The sequence below is a fragment of the Protopterus annectens genome, chromosome 6.part0 (assembly GCF_019279795.1).
Source record: "Protopterus annectens isolate FY-2018-M chromosome 6.part0, PAN1.0, whole genome shotgun sequence".
NCBI classification, from domain to species: Eukaryota; Metazoa; Chordata; order Ceratodontiformes; family Protopteridae; genus Protopterus; species Protopterus annectens.
Genome location: NC_056737.1, coordinates 341921444 through 341947319, shown reverse-complemented (window position 1 = coordinate 341947319; position 25876 = coordinate 341921444). Strand labels below are relative to the sequence as shown.

General features: G+C 40.6%; 1 protein-coding gene across 2 annotated transcripts in view; it reads left to right on the top strand.

The window, feature by feature from the left end:
* Window positions 1-25876, top strand: part of TEDC1 (tubulin epsilon and delta complex 1) — a 264463-nt gene that overhangs the window by 62990 nt on the left and 175597 nt on the right. For both annotated transcript variants that reach the window (XM_044074102.1, XM_044074103.1), the window contains 2 exons: window positions 16506-16708; window positions 21176-21343. In XM_044074102.1, coding sequence (XP_043930037.1) covers window positions 16506-16708; window positions 21176-21343 — 371 coding nt within the window. The remainder of the gene's footprint in view (window positions 1-16505; window positions 16709-21175; window positions 21344-25876) is intronic.

Here is a 25876-nt window from a genome sequence, read left to right as displayed (position 1 = left end):
CAAATCCCTCACAACTGACTGCGTGCTTAGAACGTTGTTATTAATGTGATAATTTGTGGGGACATCTCTCTCCCCAAAGGGGATGATGATGATGCATTTTTTTGTATTCACTTTGAGGCCATGTTTCTGGCACTAGTCATTTGTTTGGGTGAGACCCTCTTGGAGGATGTCCACATCACTAGGGAAATTGATGACTGCTCCCAATTTGCAGTCATCTGCAGACTTGGTCAGCCATAGCTCACTGGTTTTGGCCTCTACCTTAGAAAAGTATATCGCAAATAACAGAGGCCCCAAGACTGAGCCCTGTGGTATGCCACTCAATACGGGTCTACTGCTTGAGGTGGCTTCTCCTATTTTGACCAAGTGGGTTCTGTCAGTGAGCCAGTTGGCTACCCATTTGGTAACATATGGATAGATGCCTAGTTGAGAGAGTTTATCTATTATGTCTGAGTGGGGAATAGTGTTGAAGGTTTTGGCCAGGTCAGGGTAGGCAGTGTGCACTGTCTTCCCCTCATCCATGGCTTTGGTGACTGTCTCAAAAAAGTCGACCAATTTTAACAGACATGACCTCCCCTTGATGAAGCCAAACTGTGTGGGATAGAGTGTTTGGAGGTTGCCAATGTCCTTGTTAATGAGGTCCATGGAAATCCGTTCCATGGCCTTGCAGATCAGGCTAGTTAGGCTAATGAGTCTATAATTTCCCGGATGAGTGGACGCTCCACCTTTGTGTAAAGGGATGACAGTGGCTGTCCTCCACTCAGCTGTGACAAAACTGGTACTCAGACTTTGGTTGAATAGGGCGCCATTGATGCTGCAAGTTCCTGCCTGAGTTCATGTAGGATGCAGCCTGGGATGTTATCAGGTCCTATGGAGGCTGTACTTTTTACCTTTTGAGACAGCAGTGATGACCTGATCCCTAGATGTAAGGGGAAGGGGGCAGGTACTGGGAATGTCCTGATTTACTGATGGGGGGGGGACAGAGGGGTGAAATTTCCGCTGAATCTGTCCACAAGCAAGTTTGCTATATCTACGGCATTTGTATATGTGGTGTCCTTGACCACCAGTTCTGAACAGATCTGGGTGTTACCTTTGAGATTTCGGATATATGTGAAGAAGGCCTTATGATCGTCTCTAGTAGATGTGGCCAATTTGGACTCTGTTTGCTTTGGAGGAGATCACTAGTGCTCTTATTTGCTTGTTTAGGCTAAGGAGAGATTGCATCCAATTGGGCACCTGCTTCTTCTTGGTCCTGGACAGCAATATTTTTTCTTTTGTTATAATTTATTTATTGTAGCTGTCCACCAGACAGGTTTACTCTTCCTTGCAGAGGATGATTTAGTCCTGCCAGGTATTCCTGATTCCATGCATCTATATAAATGTTCATATAGTAATTTGGAATACGTTTGGATACTGGTGCCAGTTCTTAGATAGGGGGAGGGGACTGTGAAGCTGTTTATATACCATTCATCAGGAGGCTGTAATCAGCTTTGGAGAAGTTTTTTTGATTGACTGTAAGTAGAGGGGGGTGTTGGGGAAAGATGGTGACTTTGAACGTGACCCCTTTATGGTCGGATCTTACAAGGGAGAATGATACTGCAGGATGCTGCAGTGGTTACTCATGTTGGTTAATACCAAGTCCAAGATATTATCACCTCTTGTGGGGTTATCGACTAGCTGTTGCAAAGCATTTGCATTGACAAAATCGAGGAATCTCCAGGCATTTGTGTTCTGGCAAGAGTAGTTCTTCTAGTCTATGTTTGGGTAGTTAAAGTCTCCCAGGATCGGGTAAAGGGTTGAATCTTGATAGATTCAAAGAGGTCTACATTGGCAGTTTGAGCATCTTGGGTCAGATTTGGGGGCCAGTAGCTAGCTATGATCTGTTTTGGGGTCTTGTCAATAGTTAACTGCACCTGGAGTGTCTCCTGTGCATCATACTGTTTGACCAGCTTGGAAAGGCTGAGGTGCTCTCTCTGCAGCTTTGAAGCAGGTTTCTGTGACTGCACAGATGTCGGCATTTTCCATGGTTAGGAATGCTTGCAATGAGTGCAGTTTCATGTTTAGACTCCTAGCATTTACCAGCATGACCTTTAATTTCTGTTTTGTTGAAATTTTTATATTGGTAGTTTTATCCTCATCACTTTTCTTAAAAAAGGCACTATATAAGGGAGGCAAGAGCCATTGCCAGAATCCTGAAGCCCTGGTGAGACAGATGCAGGCCATCTCTGGCAAAGCATCATGGTCTGTGGATCATATCTTCCCAGGCTGTCAGGTACTGGATCCCCTGGAATGACACCAGAAACTAAGCAAATTGTTAGTCAATCATTTTCTGTTTGTATTCAGGTGTCATTCTGGGTGAAGGTAGAATGCTGCTTAAGGCTAGGGACATATCTGCCTGGGACACATATTCAGCGAGTTCAATCATGTTTCTCTTCATATAGTACAGGGAGGTATGTCTCAAGTCATTCACACCAACATGGACAATGACAGAGTCATAACAGTCCCTGTTGTTGAGAGACTTGAGTGCTTGTGTGATATGGCGGATTCTGGCCGCTGACAGACAACTAACTGTGACTTTCTCCTTATTTAGCCTGGTGAGAGGCACATCTGTGTGTCTCACAGTGGAGTCACCTATGACTAATATGTTGGCTTTATGGTTAAGCCTTGGTGATTGTAAGACACAGGTGTGTGAACTATGTGTGGTATGTGGTGTGGAGGGCTGTGGAGATTGCATGTGTTTTTACATCTGAGGTCTCCTTTGTTTGGGTATGTTTTTGTTGAGGACCTCCACATATGTGGGTGGGTGTTGTGTAGATGTGGGTGGTGATTGAGGTGTAGTGATTGTGTTGACAGCCTTTTCAGTGCCAGATATACTGGCTGGTGAGGGAGAGAACTTGGACTCTAGGTTCCTAATGTAATTGCATCTCTCACAAATTGTGTTCCTAGGTGGTGGTAGTAGGTGGTATTCTGTGTACATAAGGCAGTTGCTAGACTGTCTCAGGATGCCCATAACTAGACTGGCAGGAGAAACTGTAGGAAATTGTCCAAGCTTATTTTTCAGAATCTGAGAGAGAAGGCCAGGGAGAGCTAAGGGGTTAGCCTAAAGCCCAAGTTCTTAAACCAAAACTAAGAGGCTTAGAATAACACAATTTAAACAGGCTATAAACAAGCAGTAACAAATGCAACAGAAAAGATGCAATTGAACACTTTAGAGAACAAGCTGCAGCAAGTAGCAGAAAAAGCAAGATGAAGTAATGGAGCAGGAGGAGGAAACTCAAATACAGTAAAAAAAAAAGCTGAATAAAGTGTTTATATATATATATATATATATATATATATATATATATATATATATAAAAGCTGAATAAAGTGTTTATATATATAAAAAAACACTTTATTCAGCTTTTTTTATATATATATATAAAGTGGAAAGGGAGAGAAGAGAAACAGAAGAAAATTCAAGGTTAAGGAGCTAAGGGGTTTGACCTTCCCAAATGATCTCTATATTGGGTAGAATGAGCTAATGAGATGGGACTGGGAAGAGTGTGCCTTATCAAATTCATAGTAGGGGCGGGCAACAACAAAAGCCACAAACTATAAGAGCACAACAGCAATTAGGTGGTAGGGTAGGAAAAACAAAAATTCAACCACAGATAAGCAGTTGTATAAATGGAGATGCAGAAAAGTAAATAATTCAGTCAAATAAATAAAAAGCCTGCAGTAAACTAGTGCAGAACTGTTACACAAATAAATAAACAATGCAGTACTGATAAGCAAATAAATACAACCAGTGCAGTGCTGATAAGAAACGCTGATTAAATAGCAAAAAATATACTTATGTAGCCCTGAATTCAGATTGTTTAAGTAGTACTCTGCAGGCACAAATGGAGCTCAGCAAGATAACCAGGGATTCAAATCAAATGTAATATTTTTATACCAGCAGATAAAAGACCCTTTCAAAGTCACACCCTGAGACAAAGAGATAACGCTCTTAAGTCAGCTGTCATTCTTTCAGTCTATTTAAATTCCGATTCAGGTAGGTATGTATGGTTCAATTAATTACTCAGCAGCTAGCTGAGTAGTTTCATTATTTGTACTGTTGTACTATATGCATCAACACTTCGATAGATTGTAATCTACTGACTGGACAAGAAGGCATTAAGTGGATGTGTAATTGGTTGACGCCTAGAAAGTAGAAGATAGGAACGAGGAGTATTCACTAAATAGTCCTGGACTAGATGGATAAGAACAGTATTCTGTCTTTTAATGCCTAGCATGAGTCTTGGAACTGCAGATGATACAATGATACAAAAAATTTGCATCAGGTTGGTCAGCTTGCATTAGCTGCAGAAATCATAAAGAGGTACCATAAAGTTTACAGTTCATGTGTCAGATCTGGCGATGCATGCATTTTTTTAAATGCTAGATAATACCATGTGTTGTCATGTTCATGTGCAATAAAAGTACAGTTGTGTAAAGTCTTACCATAACAGTGGATGTCCTTCTCTTCACTGTTGCAGTATTCTAACTAGAAGGGATGTCCTGCCCAGGGCAGCCTGACGCTTGGCCAGTATACAAAAGCCTAATGATCTTGTATGCACTGTACGTCACACGTATGCTCTCTGCACAGAACATATGACGTAAAAGGGACGTATGGACACAACTACCCAGAAATGAATTGCCCCAGAAGAGAACAGTCTCCATAGGACAGAGGAGTCTATGTACATCCAGAAGGAAAAATGTAGAAGGAAAAAGGGGAACCCTCAGACATAAGGGAATTTAAAACAAAAACCAGAAAAAAACAAGAGGGGATTGGAGGGAGGAAGAGAATACTGCAACAGTGAAGAGAAGGACATCTACTGGTATGGTAAGGTTTTACACAACTGTACTTTGTCCTATCTGGGTCAGGGTAACCTTGTTTTTTCCCGAAGGTGACTATGCTATTTTGGCATTTAACTTTAGGCCATGGCTCTGGCACCAGTTATCATTCTGTTGAGACCCTCTAGTGAGAGGAAGGATAAGAAGTTTTGGTGTGTTTTTCTACTTCTTCACTGCAGTTTTGCTCAACTTTTGTCAGCCATAACCCTCCTGTGTTTGCTTGTACTTTTGAAAAGTAAGTGTATGGGTTAACATTTAAGCTGATGAGTTTTCAATGATACCCGTGGGGGGTATTATTGTATCAAAGCCCTTCAGATCGAGGGGCTAGCTGTGTGCCTTTTTCTCATCAATGATGGCTTTTTTGGTGACTTTGAAAAAGTGATGGATCCAAAGTCTGCAAATTCCCTATGTCTTTATTTATGAGGTCCATTATGATCACTGTTGCATTATTCTAAACAGAAGGGAGAGTAAAAAAGCTCAAGAAACTGAATGGAAGGTGGAAGTTCACAACAAACCCATATAAAGTGATTTCAGCAAAACCTGCACTGGCCCTAGAAACCATATCCAACTTATAATGCTTAGTAAATGTATGCACTGAAGACCAAGTAGAAGCTTCAAAGATGGAGTTGGTGTCCAAAACCCTTGAAGGCACCAGAAGAGGCAACAACTGTAGTGAAATGAGCTCTAACAGAAGTAGACCGAGATTTACCATGAAAAGTATAACAAAAGAAAATTCCTTGGATATCCAGGAGGAGATAGTTTGCTTAGAGAAACGGACAAAAAACCAATGTCCTGGGATGAAAGGAAACAAAAAGCCTGACAGGACTTGCGGATGGCCTCAATTTTATACAAATAGTACTTGAGCTGTTTGTGCAAATCCAAGGTATGCAGGACCCTCTCACTAGCAGACTGAGGAGAAGGGGAAAAACAAAGTAAGTTGTACCAACTGATTCAAAGACAACTCATTTACTACCTTGGGCATAAAAGAAGGATTAGTACGAAGGGACACCCTGTCCCTTTGAAAAAAAAAAGGAGGAATAGCCATAAAGGCCCGGAGCTCAGAAACCCTCCGAGCAGAAGATCCAGCAACAAAACAATCTTCCAGGTACAATGTTGCAAAAAAGTAGAATCTCCAAGCTCAGATAGAGTCAATTTTTCAAAAACAAAATTAAGGTCCCAAGGAGAAGGAGGAATAGTTTTTCTTGGAGGCATAATATGCAGGAGACCTTTAAGAAAGTGTCTCTTCTCAAAATGAGAAGCCAAAGGAGGATTCAAGGGCAAACGAGCAGAAATGGCTGATAAATGGGCCTTGACAGAAGAATAGGCCAGGCCAGACTGGAGTACCTCACACAAATAAGAGGACCAGAGGGACCCCAACTGAAAAAGGGTCCTTGTTATGAGCATGGCATCAGACAGTCTTTTCAATTTGGACATATAATATTTTTTGGTTCCGGGTTTCCTTGTCTCCTGTAAAATCCTGAGCCCATCCTCAGAAAAGAGGTGCCTGAAAGTGATCAAAACCCTATCAAGCACAGTGTCATTTTAAGATTGGCCAAGTAAGGATGGAAGAGAGACCCCTTGTCCTGTGTGAGGAGATCCAACCAGTGAGGCAATTTGTGGTGATTGCCCTTGGTCAGATGCATTAAGTGGAGGAACCAACGCTGTCTTGGCCAAAAGGGAGTTACTAGCAAGATTTTTGTGAAGTCCTTCTGAATCTTCTGCAGGACTCTTGGAAGTAGAGGAAGAGGAGGGAAAGCACAAAGAAACATCTCCTCCCAAGGAAAAGAAAGGGTGTCCTTTCCACTCTGGATGACATGCCATTCTGGAACAGAAGAGATGAAGCTGCCTGCTCAGGGGGAATCCAGAAAGATCTACATGAGGAATACCCCAACGATTGGACAATGTCTAGAAACACGTCTCTGTGAAGCGTCCATCCTTGAGCATGTGTTTTGGATCTGCTCAGAGTTTGCCACTAGATTGTGCTCTGAAGAAATGTATACTGCTTGAAGAGTTAACTGATAACTGATCGCCACCTCCCAAGGCTGAAGAGCCATTCTGCCAAGGAGGTAAGATTTTGTGCCTCCTTGCTTATTGATATACTACATCACTGTAGTGTTGTCTGCTTACACAGTCAAGGGGTCTGGAGAGAACATGAGCTCAAAAGCTTGAAGGGCCAGAACTGGAGCTCTAATCTGTTTGATGTTTTTGTGGTCTGACTTCTGATGGAGGACTAGAGGCCTTGAACTTTCAGGTGACCAAAAGAAAGCCCCCACCCCACGTATGAGGCATCGGTGAACAGTTCTTGAGAAAGGGACTGGAGGCTGAAAGGGCAGGCCTGGGTTGAGATTAAACTGTTGAATCCACCACTCAAATCCCTTCTTTAGACGGAAGGAGAGGTACAGTAAAACCCAGAGAATGACAATGCTGCAGTCAAACTGACTTGAGGTACCATTGAAAGTTCTGCATATGCAGTCTGGCAAGAGGGAGCACTGTAATAGAAGAGGCCATGAATCCCAGGGCTCAAAGAATCTCCCTGGCTGGCATGAGAGAAAGAAGGAAAGAAGACTGTCAATGACAAAACTTTTGGAGGTGGCAGACAGGCCATCGTTGGCACTGTCTGAATCCTGCATCCCAGATACAAATGATCCTGAGAGGGTGTTAAGATGGACTTTTGGAAGTAGATAGTGAATCCCAGACTTTGAAGGAGAGAGATGAGCTCCAGATCCTTTAACAGGCAACTTTGAGAAGGAGCCTGAAGCAACAGGTCATCTAGATAAGGAAAAATCTGAATGACTTGGAGTCTGCAGAAAGCAATTACAGGAGCTAGGCATTCTGTGAATACCCTTGTGGCAGTAGAGAGGCCAGAAGGCAAAGCAGAGAACTGAAAATGAAAGGAAGACCCAGAGAAACGTAAAAACTTCCTGAAAAGATGGTGACTAGTGATATGAAGGTAAGCATCTTTCAGATCCAAAAACATTAGAAGTAAAAGAGGAAATGGGGTTTGAAAAGTAAGCATCCAAAAAGAAGGGACCTTGAGAAAGGTGTTGAGCTAGGAGAGATCAGAATAGGTCCCAACGTGCCCTCCTTTCATGGAACCAGGAACATCCTGGAATAGAAACCCTTTCCCACTTGGGAAGGGGGGACAGGTTGAATGGTTCCTTGGTTCACCAGGGACCATAGAACCTTTAGGAAATGAGGAAGTTGCTCTAGAAGAGGTTGAGGAATCCTCAAAAAAGGAGGGAGAAACTTCCATACCATGAAGTAACCTAGACAGATGGTGGAAAGAATGCAAGAATCTGAAGTGATGAGATGCCAATTTGGAAGACAAAGGGAAAGCCAAAAGGAGAAAGGAACCTGATCTAAAAGAAGAGGGGGTGAACTGCCAGAGAAGCAGGCTTATCGGATAAAGGAGGCTTCTGGGACAGAGAAATCTGAGAATCCTTTGCAGCGGGAGCCTGCCTACCACCCTTATTGTGCTTGGGAGGCATGGCCGGGTTTACCTGTGAACAAAAGCAGATTTAGAAGGAGAATTCCTCTGGAATATAGGGGTAGGAGAGAGAAAGAAAAATATGTTTAAGGTTCTGCAAGGCTTTGCCTTTCTCTTGAAGAGAGTTAAAGATGTCAGCAGCAGCAGCAGTCCTGAAAAGATGCTTATTATCCAAAGGAGCATCTAACAACCTGGCCTTAATGTCCTCGGGCAGAGACTGGAGATGGAGCCAAGAATAATGCCTCATGACAGACCCAAAAGTTGCAGCCTTGGAAGAGGCATCAGCAGCAATCATAGCTACACTTAATAGAGTGGCGAGCCACTTGAGAAGCATAACCTAAAATACATAGGGCAGAGGATATGCCTTCAGAATCAGGGAGGTCAGAAATAACCTGACAGGCATGAACAATCGAGGACAGAGCATACCAGGTCATGTGGGTCTGTTAATTAACAAACCTAAAGGCCAAAGTAGAAGCAGTGTAAACTTTCTTCCAGTAATATATATTGCCCTGCTATCCTTATCAGAAGGCAAATGTTTGAAAGAGGGCAAAAACTTAAAATGTTTGTCAGAAGAGACTGACACCACAGTAGGATCAGCAGAAGAATATTTAAGTAAAAATTGACAATCCTCAGGAACCTTTTAAAATCTGTTAAATTTCTTAGGAGCAGGAGGCTGAGAATCAGGAGACTTGGAAGTAGTAATGAAAGTATCTAACAAGGAAACCAACACAGGGAGAACTACTGATGGCTTAGGAGTATCCACCTGAAGCAATTCATAATATCTTCTCTGAATATCAAATGTTTGAGAAGAATCCCACTTAAAGTATTCCATCATCATAGTAATTGTGTCCCCAAAGGACAATTCCTTAAAAGGAGACTTGGGGCTAATAGATTCCTCCTCATCAGAACCATAAGCCAAAGGTGAAGGCATCTGTGAAAAATAGGACAAAGACCCCTCATCAGACACCGAATCCTCATCCAAGGAATCTGGTTCTCTAAGCCATTTAGAAGGGGAAGAGGTACAAGGAGTAGCAGGTACTGAAACCCCCTTGAGGAGGCTTTAGGGCCATCAAGGCAAAAAGCAAGCCTTGAGTAAACTCTTGCGATTCCCTTTGAGTATCCTTAGGACAGACTGAAACATGCTTCGTTTTTTCTTTTCTTGGAACAGACTTCAGCCATAACAAATTCTGGAGTTCCGACCCTTGGCAAAATTTGATAAGAAAACCCAGAACCTCCTTCCTGACCAGTATCTGTAGAATCTCTCTAGGACCCTCTGAGATAATCTGCAGTTCCCCCTCAATGTCCAGAGCAGATGCCTGCAAAGCATCTGAGGACATGTGAAAAGACTGATCCACGACGGCCTCTGATAGGGTTGCAGCCGAGGAATCCGATGTAGATGCCAAACAACCTACAGAGCTATTACCCACTCCTAGAGGGATGTTCATTGCAGTCTGGACAGCTAAAGAATCCAGCTTAGACCTCTTAGTTACCTTCTTACCTAGTGGGAGTATCTCGGGGTTAAAGGATTCTATCATAGTACCCTGGGATAACTGTTTAAGCTGTTGGTTTTCAAGATAAATGGCCAGGGAAGACAAATGGCTTCTGAGTGTCTTGGGCACAAACACCTTACAGATACTCCAACAAGTAAAAACATGAAAATAAAACTAGTAAACAAGACAGGTAGCAGCAATGCCAAAGCACACCAATAAACACAAAGAAAATTTTAATAAAATAAAGCGCTTTTCATTTGCTACTATTAGCAAACTTCTTCAGACAATATACCAAATCACATTCAGGTTATATATACCTCCCCCTTTACATTAATTAACTAATTATTTAATTAGCTTACCAAAAGGAATACTTCTCTACATTACTTCACAAGTTCCAAAGCCATCCACTGTCATAAATATATACAAAACTATTGTAAAATACTTTGATAAAAAACTAATCTAAACTAATAAAAAAGTGGTAACAAATAAACCAAAAAGTGATATTTATAATTATTGTTTTAAAAACCATATTTCCATACAAGTCCTTTAAAGTCTTATTAACACTTATAATCGTACTAGTGTAAACTTCAATATGAACCACAAATATTAGCATTTGTTTTTTCATCATGGGTATTTAACCAATATTATTACTTTACCCTAAAATCATCTTTTCAAACTTTTAAGCTTTAACACACTACTCAAACTACAATTTTTATTTATGCCTGGTAAGTTGTATGCATTAAGCCTAATCTGCCAAAACAACTCCAGTTCTTCTAATTTCAGTGGTGTAGGGCCACCTCTTACATCTAGGTCTGGTTGATCAATCACTAAAAATTTAAAGCAATGCCCAGGAAACTCCGCTACATGTTTAGCCAGGGCATTATCTTGTTTATTCCTGCTGATGGCATAAGAATGCTCATACGTACGATCCTGGAGTCTTCTCTCCGTTTTACCTATGTAAAATGCTTGGCATCCCTGGCATTGGGCCAAGTACACCACCATTCTAGTATTACAGTTAGCCCTACACTTCAACTTATACTGGACATTGTGTAGAAAAAAATCTATTAGATTCCATTACTAAGTTACAAAAGTTACAATTTTGGCATTTGTACATACCAGCAATTTTTGGCTGTTTTTTCTTACGTTGTTCATATAGTGCCTTCAAGTTCATCCCTTTCCTTAATGTAGTGCCAGGATATTCTCCTAATTTGTTTGATATATTAGGGTTACTTGCAAGAATAACTCAATTTTTTCTTAATATGCCTATACAATGGTAATTAAATGTGTTGTAAGTTGTAATGAACTTTGTTTCTGGTAAATCAAGTGTGGCAAGGGCTCTCAAATTTGTTAAAGAGGAGTTTCCCATGTTATTTAATATAACTTCTTGTATGGTGACAATCTTGTTCATAGACAAAATAGGTTTGTACATTCCCTTTGCACGTTTGTCACTTACTTCCAAAATCAATCCTGAGATTAATTCCAAAGGGTAACCTCTCTGTGCGAACATCCTTCCCAAGAGTTGACATTCCTCTTGGAAATCGTGCTCTGTGGAAATTATACGGGTTGCCCACACTAGTTGGCCTTTGACAACTGAGCGTTTTTGATAAAAAGGGTGGCAGCTCATGAAATGTAAAAACGTGTTCGAATATGTTTCCTTCCTATATATTTTAGCCTCATAACATTCCTGATTAAAATTTTTTGTTAAGCGGATGTCTAGATAGGCTATTTTATAAGTGTCAAAAGTGGAAGTGAACCGAAAAAAAATCAGTTGAGGTATTAAAGGTGTTTAGTATTGCTTCACCCAACTTTTTGTCACCATCAAGCAGGATAAAGATGTCATCCAAAAACCGTGTATAGAAAACTAGTTTAGTTTTGATATTGTCATTTTTAAACACATACTCAGACTCCCAGTGGGCCATCACTAAATTAGCTATACTAGCTCCACATGGAGAGCCCATAGCCACACCTGTTTTCTGAAGAAAGAAGTTGTCACCAAACATGAAAAAAATATTATATAAAACTATTCCCAAAAGTTCTTTCACAAGTGAAATTTCCTCTGTTGTGGCCCTATTCCTAACCATAACTCGGGTTACCCATTCTATTCCAGTATCTTGTGGTATACTGGTATAGAGATCCTTAACATCCACAGTAAGGAAGTTATGGTTAGGGTTAAAATCGAACTCATTCAACTTCTCTAAAAATGACCAGGAATCTTTACAAATTTGTGACTCTAGTTTCACAAATTTTTGTAAAATAGAATCTATCACCTTTGCACAGGGGTAAGTAGGTGACCCACGTCCATCCACAAGAGGTCTCATAGGTGGATTCCTCAAGTCTTTATGTATTTTTGGAATTCCAAAAAGGTAGGGGTATCTTGGAAACTGCGTAGACATGTAATTAAATATATTTTGTTCAATTCGCCCCTCTATATACATATCTAATAAACTATTCTTTATTCCCAAATATGCTTGATTAATCTCTGAACGAGAACTAATTTCGTAAGCGGGGTCGTCTAACAAGTCTACCATTCGATTATAGTAGTCCATATTATCGAATATTACCAGTCCCCCTCCCTTATCAGGTTTACAAACTCTAATGTCATGTAATTTAATGAAATCCAAAAATCCCTTCTTCTGTAAAGTAGGGTCATTAGTATGAACTTTACCCCTGTGTTTAACATTAAAGCGAATGTCTAGTTCGCACTTTTGTTCAAACACTTGAATAAGTGGATGAAGGGGTGGATTAAAGATACTTGAAATTCTAAACTGGTCATTTTGTACTGTGGTTAAATTTGAACCCATCATCAGGTTAAAATTCAATTTCCTTGTGAAAGTTTTAAGATCTATAATTGTTCTAACTAAGTCACAATTTTGTTTAGGAACATATTTGTTACCCTTGGAAAGGAAATCTACCGTATCTAAACCTATACTGGTGGAAGAAAAATTATAGACTTTAAAATCATTTAGTCTATTAGTAATTATTATGGGTTCACTTCCCATAGGTGCTGAATCAGCTAAACATGTGTAATGACTAGTAGACACAGTCTCAGAATCTTCGGAGGGTAGGAGATCACAAAAATCTTTAACAATCCGACTCCTATATTGCACTGGATTGTCATACTGTTCATTAATCCCATATGACATTGAAGTCAAATCTTGTTTTTCTCCTAGTTCTATTTCTTTTTCTTTTGATTTCTGTTGGACCATTGCTTGGGTCTCATCCCCATTTGATTCCCCTCGCGAAAATTCTGTTTTTTTGTATTACGCTGATTATTAGTATTAGCCAGTCTTTCACTTCTCCTAATTTCTGTTTGACTTTGCCTGTCAGTTTGGTTAACTTCTTCATTTTCTTGTGCCATATTGTTAGGCAAACGGCTAGTGTGTTGAAGAATAGGGAGCTGATTAATATAACCAGTAGTGGAACTTCTTTCAGGGGCAGTTTTCCATACTTGGGCTGTAGAAGGAAGTGGATAAGCTTTCCCTTCCTTATAAGCTGTAATATCTTGAAATAACTTTTTAGCCTTATTATTTTTAAGTTTCACCAGGTACTGATCAATACTTGTAAAAATACGACTGTATTCATATTTGTACCTGGAAAAGTCACTATCAAGTTTTATTTTAGCGTCTAATTCAGCCACTTGATTATTCAGTTCCTCCACCCAAATGGTGTAATGCTTGACTATACACTCAATCAACTCAAAGCCTTGGCAGTCAAACAGCCCCAAAAGTTCCTGATGGAAAGCTGAATTAGGCACCAACCCAGTAGGAAATTGGTGGTGCCTTAAACCTTTAGGCACTATTCTACATTTCAAGCACTCTTTAAAATAAGAAATTTCCAGGTGCAGTTTTTTAACTTTCAATAATAAATTGTCAAATGCTTTAAGATGTGACACAATGTCAAAAGTAAAGTTATTATTACCTCCTTCCCCTGCAGACTGTCTCTCCATTCCAGGGGAGGCAATGGTGAAAGAAAATCTCTCCGCTAACCAAACAGAAAGGTCAGGCAACGCTAAATAATTATTTCCTTGCTGGATATCCATGTTGACTCTCGGTACTGTTGAAGCGCGTTGGTTAAAATACAACGCTATATTCGCTGGGTTGCCTGAAAGATTAACTGAAGAGTTACATCCTTGTCCATTAAGGGGCAATAATCTTTTCGAATGGTTAGTGGCATGTAAATCCTCCGTTGGTGTCGGTAAGGCTGTTAGATTAGCTTGGTTGGTATTAGGACCAAACACCTTCCTGTTAGTCGTTTCAGTGGATGTCTGTACAACTGGGCGTGTAAGTTGTGTTCCAGTAGTGATAGAATTATCAATTGTTAAAGGTGGCAAGCTCTGTTGAATCGCTTGCTGTTGTTTGTCCAAATAGTCGAGTCTCAAACAAGTTGACTCAACTCTGGTAAGAAGAAAATCTAGTTGATTTACATTAGATTCTTTTTCTGACGCTGGCATTGCTCCTGCAATGCTATAACAGCTCTTCAGCATTTCTGGTGTTATGTTTGGTTCAAAGCTCGCTGACCCAGAAGCCATTCCAAACTCCAACAAGTAAAAACACGAAAATAAAACTAGTAAACAAGACAGGTAGCAGCAATGCCAAAGCACACCAATAAACACAAAGAAAATTTTAATAAAATAAAGCGCTTTTCGTTTGCTACTATTAGCAAACTTCTTCAGACAATATACCAAATCACATTCAGGTTATATATACCTCCCCCTTTACATTAATTATTTAATTAGCTTACCAAAAGGAATACTTCTCTACATTACTTCACAAGTTCCAAAGCCATCCACTGTCATAAATAAATACAAAACTATTGCAAAATACTTTGATAAAAATCTAATCTAAACTAATAAAAAGTGGTAACAAATAAACCAAAAAGTGATATTTATAATTAGTGTTTTAAACATATTTCCATATGAGTCCTTTGAAGTCTTATTAACACTTGTAATCGTACTAGTGTAAACTTCAATATGAACCACAAATATTAGCATTCGTTTTTTCGTCATGGGTATTTAACCAATATTATTACTTTATCCTAAAATCATCTTTTCAAACTTTTAAGCTTTAACACACTACTCAAACTACAATTTTCATTTATGCCTGGTAAGTTGTATGCATTAAGCCTAATCTGCCAAAACAACTCCAGTTCCTCTAATTTCAGTGGTGTAGGTACCCACAAACTACCACATAGGTGGTAGTCCCCTAAATACGGAAGACATAATAAGGGATCTGGGGACCCAAGTAGATAGTAAACTCTCCTTTGATAATCACATTGCCAAAGTGGTTAGAAAATCCGTCTACATGGCACACCTTATCACAAAAGGGTTCGCATCCAGATCAAAAGAGGTCATTGTGCCCCTCTACTCATCGCTCATCAGACCCATCATAGAGTACAACGCCCCATTTGGGATGTATCTTACAAGACACCTACAACTGCTGGAAAGAACACAGAAGTACCTCACCAAGAGGATCACTGGCCTCAAACAGATGCCCTATGCAGCTCGACTGAAGAAACTCCAGCTGTACTCTGTTGCATACCGCCTACTCAGAGGTGATCTCTGCCTGACATACAAGGCCATGTCCAACCCAGAACTGATGGACATGCTCCATCTAAAGAAAAACTTATCCCCTCAAGCCACACGCTCTAGGGATCTAAACCTCACCATAACAATAAATAGGACATGCTGGAGGGATAGATTTCTGAAACCGAGACTTCCAATGCTTTGGAACAAGATTCCAGTCTACATTAGGCAGAGCTCCTCACTAACACTCTTCAAGAGAAACCTTGACGAGTGGATGGGAAACAGAAAGTTTACCCCGGGGATCATTTCAGTGGCTCTGCTGGACAGAGGCACAGGAACTAATCTAAGGGGGCGGCAAAAGCCAACACATTCTGGGTAGGCTTATAAATGCCTTCGGGCAGATAGCCAAGTAGCTACCTATGAACCTATGAAGTGTCTTGCTGTCACCAAACACGTTTAACATTAGCTATGTTTTGTATATCCGGGTTAGAGGCATGGGTGACAGAAATATTTAACATAGCTAATCAGGTAATACTTTACACAGAACTGGACATTTCTGATAGGTGAATGCAGATGATGTTGCTGCTGTATCACCTTTGTGTACAACCCCCCCCCCCCTTCAAATTTAGGGAACTGCACTGAGCTGTAGACACTTCACCCCCTGTTGAGCACAGGTGTTGTAAGTGGAGCCAAGGAATGAGAGGAAAAGGGACTGAAGAAGAGAGAGGCAATAAGACATGTAGCTAACATCCATGCAGACTTCAGAGCACTGGGCAGACTTGAGGAATGTCTGTGAGTGAGTGTAGAAACTAAGAGCATGGGTATGCATTGAAATTTGGAGGGAGAATTTAAGGGGACTATGAGGTAACTTTTTTTTTAACAGAGACCTACTGATAAATGCTTGTAGCAGCTCACCAGAAGTGGCTGTAGGTGTGATGTTGGTTAAAACTTTCAGTTCTTTTGTAAGGTAGTTAGGCTGTTACTAGTAAGAAAAGATACAGACTGCATGAGTTTGTTCATTTTGCCTGCAGGTTACATGTGTCTTTTTTTTATTTTTTTATTTTTTTGTTTTGTTTTTGAGTGTTGGCTCTGATGTTGTAATAGGTAATGTTTACTGTTTTCTCTCTAACAGGTTCCCAGATTGTGTTCGTTAAGTCAGTACTTTGGTACTATGGATATGGCTCCTTGGAATTCTACCAGCTGCCAGGTGATGGATCTGAAGGGAGCAGAGAGCTGTTGCTTGCTTTTTCATGGCTCCTTCAGAGGATCTCTCTGCTAGAACAAATTCTGTACTTGCATAAAGCCCAACTCAAAGATACAGTGTTGCATTGTACAGTAAGTGGCATGCTCTGAATTTTAGAAAATGCAAGCTCTTTCTTTTTAGAGGCATTATATCACTTAGTGTTTTAAAATCTTATTGTAATAGAAATGTTTTATAATATGTACTAGGCAAATGTTTTTTTTCACATTTGGTGAATGCAACCTGGGTCATTTCTGACACCATCAGTGCAGAATGCTGGTTCATATAGTCTAACGGGTCTGTATTAAAATCGCAAAAGCTTACTTTCGCGAATACAAAGTAATCGACACATAACTGTCGAAATCCAAAAATAGTGAAGGACAAAAAAAGCGAAAATGACAACATCGAATGTATTCCCAGAAGCAACAGTGCCATACAGGTAAGGTAAACCTAATGGAACAAACCTAAGGCAAAACACTTTTTAAAGCGTTTTTGCAGGGCAAGCCCTCCTGCACCCTCCACCCCCCCTACTTAAATATACCAACTCTGAGACTGCACTACAGTGGGGAAAAGGATTTATTTCCTCATCCCCACAATCACCCTGCTGGCCATAAAAAGGACATTCGACATTCCGAATTCACTTTTTTCGCTCTTCGCTGTTTTAGGACTTCGACATGTATGTGTTGATTACTTTATATTCGCAAAAGTAAGCTTTCACGATTCTAATACAGACCCTAGTCTAACTACCTTTGTGGGCCATTTTAAGCCTAGCCAATTTCCCTTTCCTTGTGTCTTTGAGGTGAACACCTTAACCATTGTGCTTACCCAATAGTTTAAATGCAGCTCCTTCTGAATTCAGACAGCATTTTGTGTTGCATAAACTTTTTATTTTTTTCATTATCAATTTGTACTTTTTAGTTAAACAGTAATCGCATTACGGTGGATAACAAAATAGTTCAGTGTAGAATTTATTCCATATTAGAATGTAGTACACATTGTGTCTGGTTTGAAGCCACCATGGATCATTTTGAGGAGAGGGTTCTTTGTGCTTGTGACAATAAAATAACTGAAGATCTGATCAGCTGTGTGGTACAGATTGGCAAAGCCATGACTGTGACCCAGAGGTACACCATGAGCCGAGTGCAAGAGGATCTGGCTGGAGAAGGGTGAAGTGAGGGGATGATTCTTGCCCACTTATCCTGGGGTTAAAGCCTGCAACTCATTTCACAATGTTGCTGCCAACTTGCAGAGGGTATGTGCATAGTAGAAAAGTAGCACAGCAGTTGAGGAGGGTAAGCGGTCTTTGGTTCTGTCATGCTCCTCAATGCATTGTGCTGTCCAGGGTGCTGAAGTACTGTGTATTGCATAATGACTGCTTCCCACTGGATGTAGGTGTTGCCTACATTGCTGACTTTCCCACATTTGTTAGTTTTTAAGTAAAAGTACAAGTAAAAAAAAAAGATTTTTATTTAATAATTTATGTAATAAGGAATACTTTTTGTTCACTAGCTCCAAAAAGTAAAAATAAGGAAGAAGTGTGAAAACTTTTCAAAAGAAGCACAACTCAGCTGATTTCGGAAAAGTAGTTGGTTTTGCTGATTCCTGTTCATTTCTTCTGTTACCTCATTACCAGAAAACCCTGTACTCTGTCCCCTGCCATTCCAGCCCCACACTTCCTGCAGCTAGCTGCAAACTGTACAGCTTATCCCATCAGCATACTCATTAACAGACTGATTAAAGAATCTCTGGTCCCAGACATTTGGAAAAAAGCATACATTTTCCCTTTAGACAAAGGTGGCACCAACACAGACACCACAAACTTTCGACCCATAGCAATTCTCTCACCCCTCTTTAAAATACTGGAAAAATGCACCCATGCCCAACTCCTCATCCAGCTTTTGATACCATTTCCCACACCATCCTCCACTCCAAATTGTCCACCCTTCACATTTCCCCACCTATCCTACAGTGGTGCAATAGCTATCTCTCCAGCAGGCAACAATCTACCAGATGGCAACAGTCTTACTCTGCCTTCCTCAGTAGTTCCACAGGGGTACCCCAAGGCTCCATACTTGGTCTTCTCTTATTTAGCATCTTTATTAACAATTTTCACTCCACTTTCCCACAATGCTCAGTAATCCAGTATACTGACGACTCTACTATAATATGCACTGCTAATTCCAGCTGTGAATTCCAGCAAATCACCCAGAATGCCCTCACCTCTACTGAATCTTGGAAGCTTAACAATCATCTTACCCTAAATCCCAAAAAAACTTAACTAGTACTTTTTACCCCTAAGAAAACCACTCCTCTAGATACAAATTCTTCACTATGCAAGCCCAAGGCAATAACAGTATAGACGTTGTCCCACACACTAAACTACTAGACATTATTATAGATAAAAACCTTAACTTTGACCTACACATAATCAATAACATCTTAAAAGCACACCAAAAGCTCTGTATGCTCTACACGCACCTACACATTCTTAGCCTCTGTACTAGAAAACCCTTGCAATCACCTTCTTATTACCCTCTCTCCTTTTATGGATCCCCTCTCCTCACTAATATCCAAAATTCTACAAAATTCAAACTTTAAATGTGTTAAGAATGGCCAAATTTGCCATTAAGGCCAAGTTCTCATCCCACTGCTGTAACTCACTGAAACAATTAGGCTGGCTGGAACTCCCCCACCATCTGTCATTCACCCAGCTGACTACAGTGCACAAAATAATCTACAGACCCACAGACTGTCCTGCTCTCTCGACACTACTCACCCAATACCAACACAGCAAGCAATTAAGATCTGAAAATCATCTACTTCTAAAAGTAGAAAGCCCACCTTACCCGGTGGTCAACTCCTCTATTCCTTCACCATCGCCAAATGCTGGAATTCATTTCCACCTTCTATAAGAAACACAAGCAGCATCACCACCTTCAAACAGATGCTGAAAATCATCTCACCTCTTTCTGGCTATGTACCTGCTCTATAACCACCCTTTCTGGCTATGTACCTGCTCTATAACCACCCTTCCTGGCTATGTACCTGCTCTGTAACCTAACCTCCTCCTTTTCCTTATATGATAACGTAACTCTTATGCTTTTTGCTACTGCTGACTGATGATATTTTCTCCATAATTATTATTTTTATCACTTGCTGATAATGGTACAGTAATGCTGATTAATATATCTCTGTTTATACCTTTGATTGAATTTGTTTGGCAACCAACAAAATTCCTGCTTTTATGTATATATTCTGTATATATTACTATAATCACTATCTCTAACACTGTATCTACTTTTGTACCAATTGTTTAATATTTTCTTTATCTATGTTCTTGTCAGAGCTTTTCTCCAAGGGCCGCCACTGAAAATGGGCTTTTAGGCCCAGTGGACTTTCCTGGTAAACAAATGCAATAAAATAAATAAAAATAAATTATAATTGGTGGGTGTAGTAGTTTCAATGATCAGTGCTACTTTTGTCCTTTTATTTCTTAATTTTTTTAAAACCTTTCAGTAACTTTACTATTTGCCTGTGTACTAACAGTTGTAGTTGACTGTGCCTGGATTTTCCATGTAAGCAGCTTTTCCCAGCCTATAAACCAAGGAAATGCTATCTTCCCAACTTGGTTCTTCTGTTGCTTACAATTCACAGTTCAGTTGTTGCTGTATTTCCCTTTCTTCTAACTGTAATGTATATATTTTAGCATTTTGTTTCTAGTGTTATATTAATGGTCCTTGAAGTTAGAGGTGTATATAATACAGTTTTGCAGCCCCTGTAGTTATTCCTGAGCACTTTATTTTATTTGCTCTTTTGTCATTTATTTTTGTATGTGACTTTCCTGTAACCTGCTTGCTTGTTTCGTAATTACCAAGAACCTTGTATTTTCTTTTACCAACAACTTCTCAATAAGCTTTCTTTAAACAAATTTAAAGCATGTGCCTTTTTCTGCCTCCTAAGAGAACAGTGCCTTTGGTGCTGTACTTTCCTTATCTGATCACAGGATGGTGCGTGGATCTACCTACCATTAATTATGTGTGTGCTTATTGATATGGCAGTGTGTGGGAAGTGCGGTGTATAGAGTTGGGGGAAGGTCCATCATTTTGTTTTACTACCTACACTCCATGTACTGCAGGTGCGATTTCAAAAATATCTAATTCACTTACCAAGTGGAGGACAGTCTCACTAAGTTTTTCTTGCAAGTTTTGTTAAGTTTTGCTATTGACATCTCTTGTACACTGTAGGCAGATGTGTCTGATTGTCTTGCTGGAATATTTATGAAGTTGGAGTAAAGCTGTCTTATTCACTACTTTATAGGGTTGGTCTAGGGCAGAAGGCAAACTACAGGCACAGTACAAGATAGCATTGAGATAAAGGAAAGATTAGTCAAATCTTTACCCAGTTACTTTACTTGTTTTAGTACTTGTAATTTGGTGGGCTTAGTAAAAAATTAAATCTCCTTAGCTACTAATGGAAGCACTATTGCTTATATGTAAACATAATGATGCATTATACACTTAATTCTGTAAAGGTATCACAGGTGCTTTTTTTTCTTTTGGTAGTGTAAAATGAATGATACAAAATCTTGGCAGATTTCAGAACATTCAGAACAGCATCTTGAAAAACAAATTCCAGATATTCGATGCATACAGTGGCTTCAGGGAAAGCTTGATTTCCGATTCAAAGTTCTACATGCAATGCAGCAAGCAAAGTGTGGTGCTACCTACAAGGTAAGTGTTTGCAAAGCAGACCTTCTAGGCCTTCATGCATTTCTGCCATGCTACCCACTTTTAGCTGAAAGATAGACAAAATATACGGTATTAGAATTACATTACCTGTTTATGGAGAAATAAGTACCTTCTGGAGATTACTTTTTATTGCATGTGTAACTGTGTTGATTGGTCTCATCTGAAGTGTCAACCTCTGAACTTTCTGGATGTCTGGAAATCCTTTTTAGGAACTAGAATCAGTGAATGTTACCTTTCAGATGAAAATAGATGCTTTGCTTTACCTCTGTTGCAGTACAACTGACTGAATTTTCATCAGGGATATGTGGAGAAATCTATTTAACGGGTGACATTGTTAGTCTCCTACAATATTGGGTGATGTGACTGAGCTTCTCTGTCTTCTTTGGCTATAAGAATAGTAAAAACCTCTGAACGTTTGTTTCAAAGAAGAATTTGACAAAATGGAATTTACACAACTGATGCAGTACTTCTGGGTTGTGCTGTCATGTTTGCTGCTGTAGTTCATAACTTCCAAGTTCTTAGTAGTGATAAATATTCAGAAACAAATTTTAATACCTAAACAGCTGACTTAACGCAGCTTTATTATCCCCAGTTCTTGTACTGTGTGTGTAGGTTTTTGGTTTATAGGTGTTTAAGAATAGTAGAAACGGGAAGTACAAACTGTTTGAAGCTAACTAGGTATAGGGTAGCATATTCAGCTTAACTAGTTCTAAAAAATGCAAGTCATGGGTTAGAATTCTTATGTATAGAAAAGATGACTGGAAGGAACATTTATTTGTTAACTAATGTATGTTTTAGCAAACTTGGCTGCAGATTAACATGCCATCTTATGGGGCATGGGTATAGAATTTGCTTAAGAAATTATTTTGCTATCTGGCTAAACTGGATTTGAAATCGCTTCTAACTTGGTTATCCAAGCAGTAGTACTTATGGATTTTTGCTTGCTATGTAGTTGTTTTGCATATACTGAGAAGGTTATGCCCTTGCTTCTGCTAGAGAAACATATTCTACTGTAATTTCCCTTGAATATTTAGAGCTTTTTCTTTATGTAATAGAACTGGATGTGGGGCACAGTCCAGCAGCTAGTGGTGGGTGTTTTTTTCCTCCTTCCCTACAAGAGAGGAAAATAGAAATATGGTCTTATGAACTGTAGATGTTCATCGTGCTATGCTGCTGCAGTCATCACACTTGGGTTATCTGCCGTCAGGCAGTCCCGCAGTCGGCCTGAATTCCAAAGCCTTGGTCCTGTGTCGGTTGTCGTCGCTTCTTCCCTGACGTCAGTGCGGCAGGGGTATAAAAGAGGCAGCCAACGCCATTTTCTTCAGTCTTTCTTGCCGCGCGGTGCCCAAAGCAGAAGCAGTTCGCAAGTGCCGGTCGACCAGCTCCTGAGATTTTCAAACAGAATTTCAGCCGAAGCCTTCTATAAAGCTAAGTACCCCGTTGGGGAAACTTTTCTTGACTCAGACTGATGTCAGACAAAGTTAATAATTGTATTTCTTGTGGGAAGCAAATACCTCATAAGGATTTTCATTCTCATTGTATTCCTTGCCTAGGCCCAGACCACAACGTTTCTGGTTGTCGGTTTTGCGCTAGGTTCAATAAACGCACTATTAAGCGTCGGGCTGATACCACCCGACATTATTTTGGCAGAAAATTCAACTACATTATGTCGTCGGAACCTCCGACTACCGCTATGTTTAAAAAACGCAAGGACAAAGACCGGCAGCCTAGACCTAGACCAGAAACCGAGGTCTCTGTTAGGCCTGCCGCCGGATCTTCGGTACTCAGTGAGGCACCTACGCAGCCCCTGACTACCGCAGATTTAGAAAATACAACTACCTCTCAGTCAGAATCTACCGGGCCACTGGAGCCGTTTCCTCCTCAACTCGCAGACGCCAGCCTGGGCGGCGATCTGGAGACTATGGACAGGCCTTCGGTTTCAGAAGGCGTTTTTAAACCGACTACTCTTTCCATTAAGTCATACGCTAAGCTTCCAAAGGTTAAGAAACCGAGTGGCCCCTATGCCTAAAAAACAAATACTCAAAATGGCGGAGGACCCGATTACCCTTATCAGAGGTTCCCAGCCCCCTCCTGACAAAAGGCCTAGACTGGAGGAAGATTTACCTCCTTCTGACCAGGAATCCATTTCCTCAGCAGACTGTGAAGAACAGGATTACCCCTTCCCTCTCTATGAAGACTCAGATGCTGAGGAGTCTATTCCCTCTGTTTCCCCCTCTGAAGACTTCTCTTTTGTGGAAACCCTGCACACCATGAGAGAGCATTTCCACTGGGAAGGACAAGATTACTCTGACTCCAAGAAAAGACTCCTTGAGTTTCTTCTTTTGCCTCAGCACAGACCCCTAGCCATTCCACCTGTCTTGGACATTCTGGATGATGTCTACACTGAATCCAGTCTAAATCCAGATTCCTTACCTCCAGCACCACCTAAACCTGACAGATACTATCGAGTCCCAGACTCTCACAAGTTTTTATATAAAAGCCCTGCTGCAGACCCAGAAACCATTTCCCAGGGTCCCAAAGGGGTTAAGGCCTCTACTGCTAAGAATCCACTACCTGCGGAAAGAGATTCCAGGGCATTAGAAAGATGGGGGGAAAAAGTGTATACCTCTGCCACTTTGGCCATAAGGGCATTAAACTGCCAGTTTCACTTGATTAAATACCAGCAGTACTTGCTTAATCAGTTAACAGAAAATGATCCCTCAAACAGATCAGCTAGATTTCAAAGGGATGCAAGATTTGTTGCATGCAGCAGAACAAGTGGGAAAACATACCTTGCAGTGTGGTTTTGATTCTTTGGAGGCCTCATGTAGGGCAGCAGTCACAGGGTCTGTAATACGTAGACATGCTTGGCTAAAAGAGCAGACCTTACCAGAACATGTCAAAGCAAAGTTACTGGATGCTCCACTGCAAAAGGATGCATTATTTGGTGTCAAAGCAGAGGAAGTTTTAAAGAAGATGGAAGAAAAGGCAAAATCAATGCAAACAGTTAAAGATTTTTTACAGGTACAACCTCCTCGCTTCAGCAGAAACTGGCCATCAAAAAACTGGTCCTTTCCTGCTTCAGACAGACCCCAAAGGGGCAGGTACAGATGCCCTAGGGGCAGAGGCCAGGCACAGGGTACTTTCAGGCCTAGACAATGGCAAACAACAACTCAAAGAGGGGGAGACGACAGATCTCAACCTTTCAGAAAACAAACTCAATGACTTTCCTCTTCGCCTGCCAAGCATAATTGCCCAGGCAGCACCTCTAGGAGGAAAACTGGCTCTTTTCCCACAAAACTGGCACATCATAACAAAGGACAAATGGGTTCTGGATATTATTACCTGAGGCTACAGATTTCATTTTCACATTTTACCACAGATGAGAGGCATGCCAAATCTGCCAACAAACCAATGGGCAGAGGCACAAAAACAAATTTCAGCTCTCATGAACATGAAAGCAATTCAAAAGGGAACCTGCAAAAGAGCAAGGTCAAGGATTTTACTCAGGACTATTTCTAGTACCAAGAAAGGACAAAGCCTGGAGACCCATCTTACACCTTTCAATTCTAAACGCTTACCTGGACATTCCCAAATTCAAAATGCTCACACTACAGCAGCTTCTTCCCATGCTGGGCAAGGAGTCTTGGCTGGTAACGTTGGACCTCCAAGAGGCATACCTGCATGTCCCTATCAGACAAGATTGCAGAAGATACCTCAGATTTTTGGCAGGCACAACGCATTATCAATTCTCTGCATTGCCCTTTGGCTTATCTACTATGCCCAGAGTATTCATGAAATGCCTGCATCAGTAATTGCATACTGCAGACAGTGAGGAATACAAATTTATCCATATCTGGACGACTGCCTGATCCAAGCGGACAGCAAAGACATCCTACTACAGCATCTGGCATTTGTGACAAAGTTGCTAAGTTGCCTAGGGTACACAGTAAACAAAAAGAAGTCAAAACTAATACCCTCACAAGAAATAATTTTCCTGGGTGCCAGCTTGAATACGACTCAGATGGCTTACCTCACGTCAGACAAGCAAAAACAACTGGCTCAGTACTTCAAAAACATGGCAACTTCTACCCAGCTCACTGCAAGGAAATTCCTGCAGGCATTGGGGTACATGGCATCCTGCATTCAACTAATTGCATATGCAAGGCTACAAATGAGAAAACTACAATGGTACCTAAAAAGTGTATGGTCCCAGCACAGACACAGCCTCGAAGCAACTATAACTCTCATTCCCTGCCTTCAAAAAGAGTTTCTATGGTGGGCTCAAGCATGCCAAGCAAACAAGGGCCTTCCTTTTGTCTCACCTCCACCAAACCAAACCTTGACAACAGATTCATCAGACTACTCCTGGGGTGCACACATGGCAGGACAATGCATACAGGGCAAATGGTCTGCAAACCAAAGGCAGCTACACATCAATCAAAAGGAGATGCTAGCTGTAAAAAATGCACTAACAGCCTCCAAGGACCTTTTGCATCCAGGACAACTTCTAAT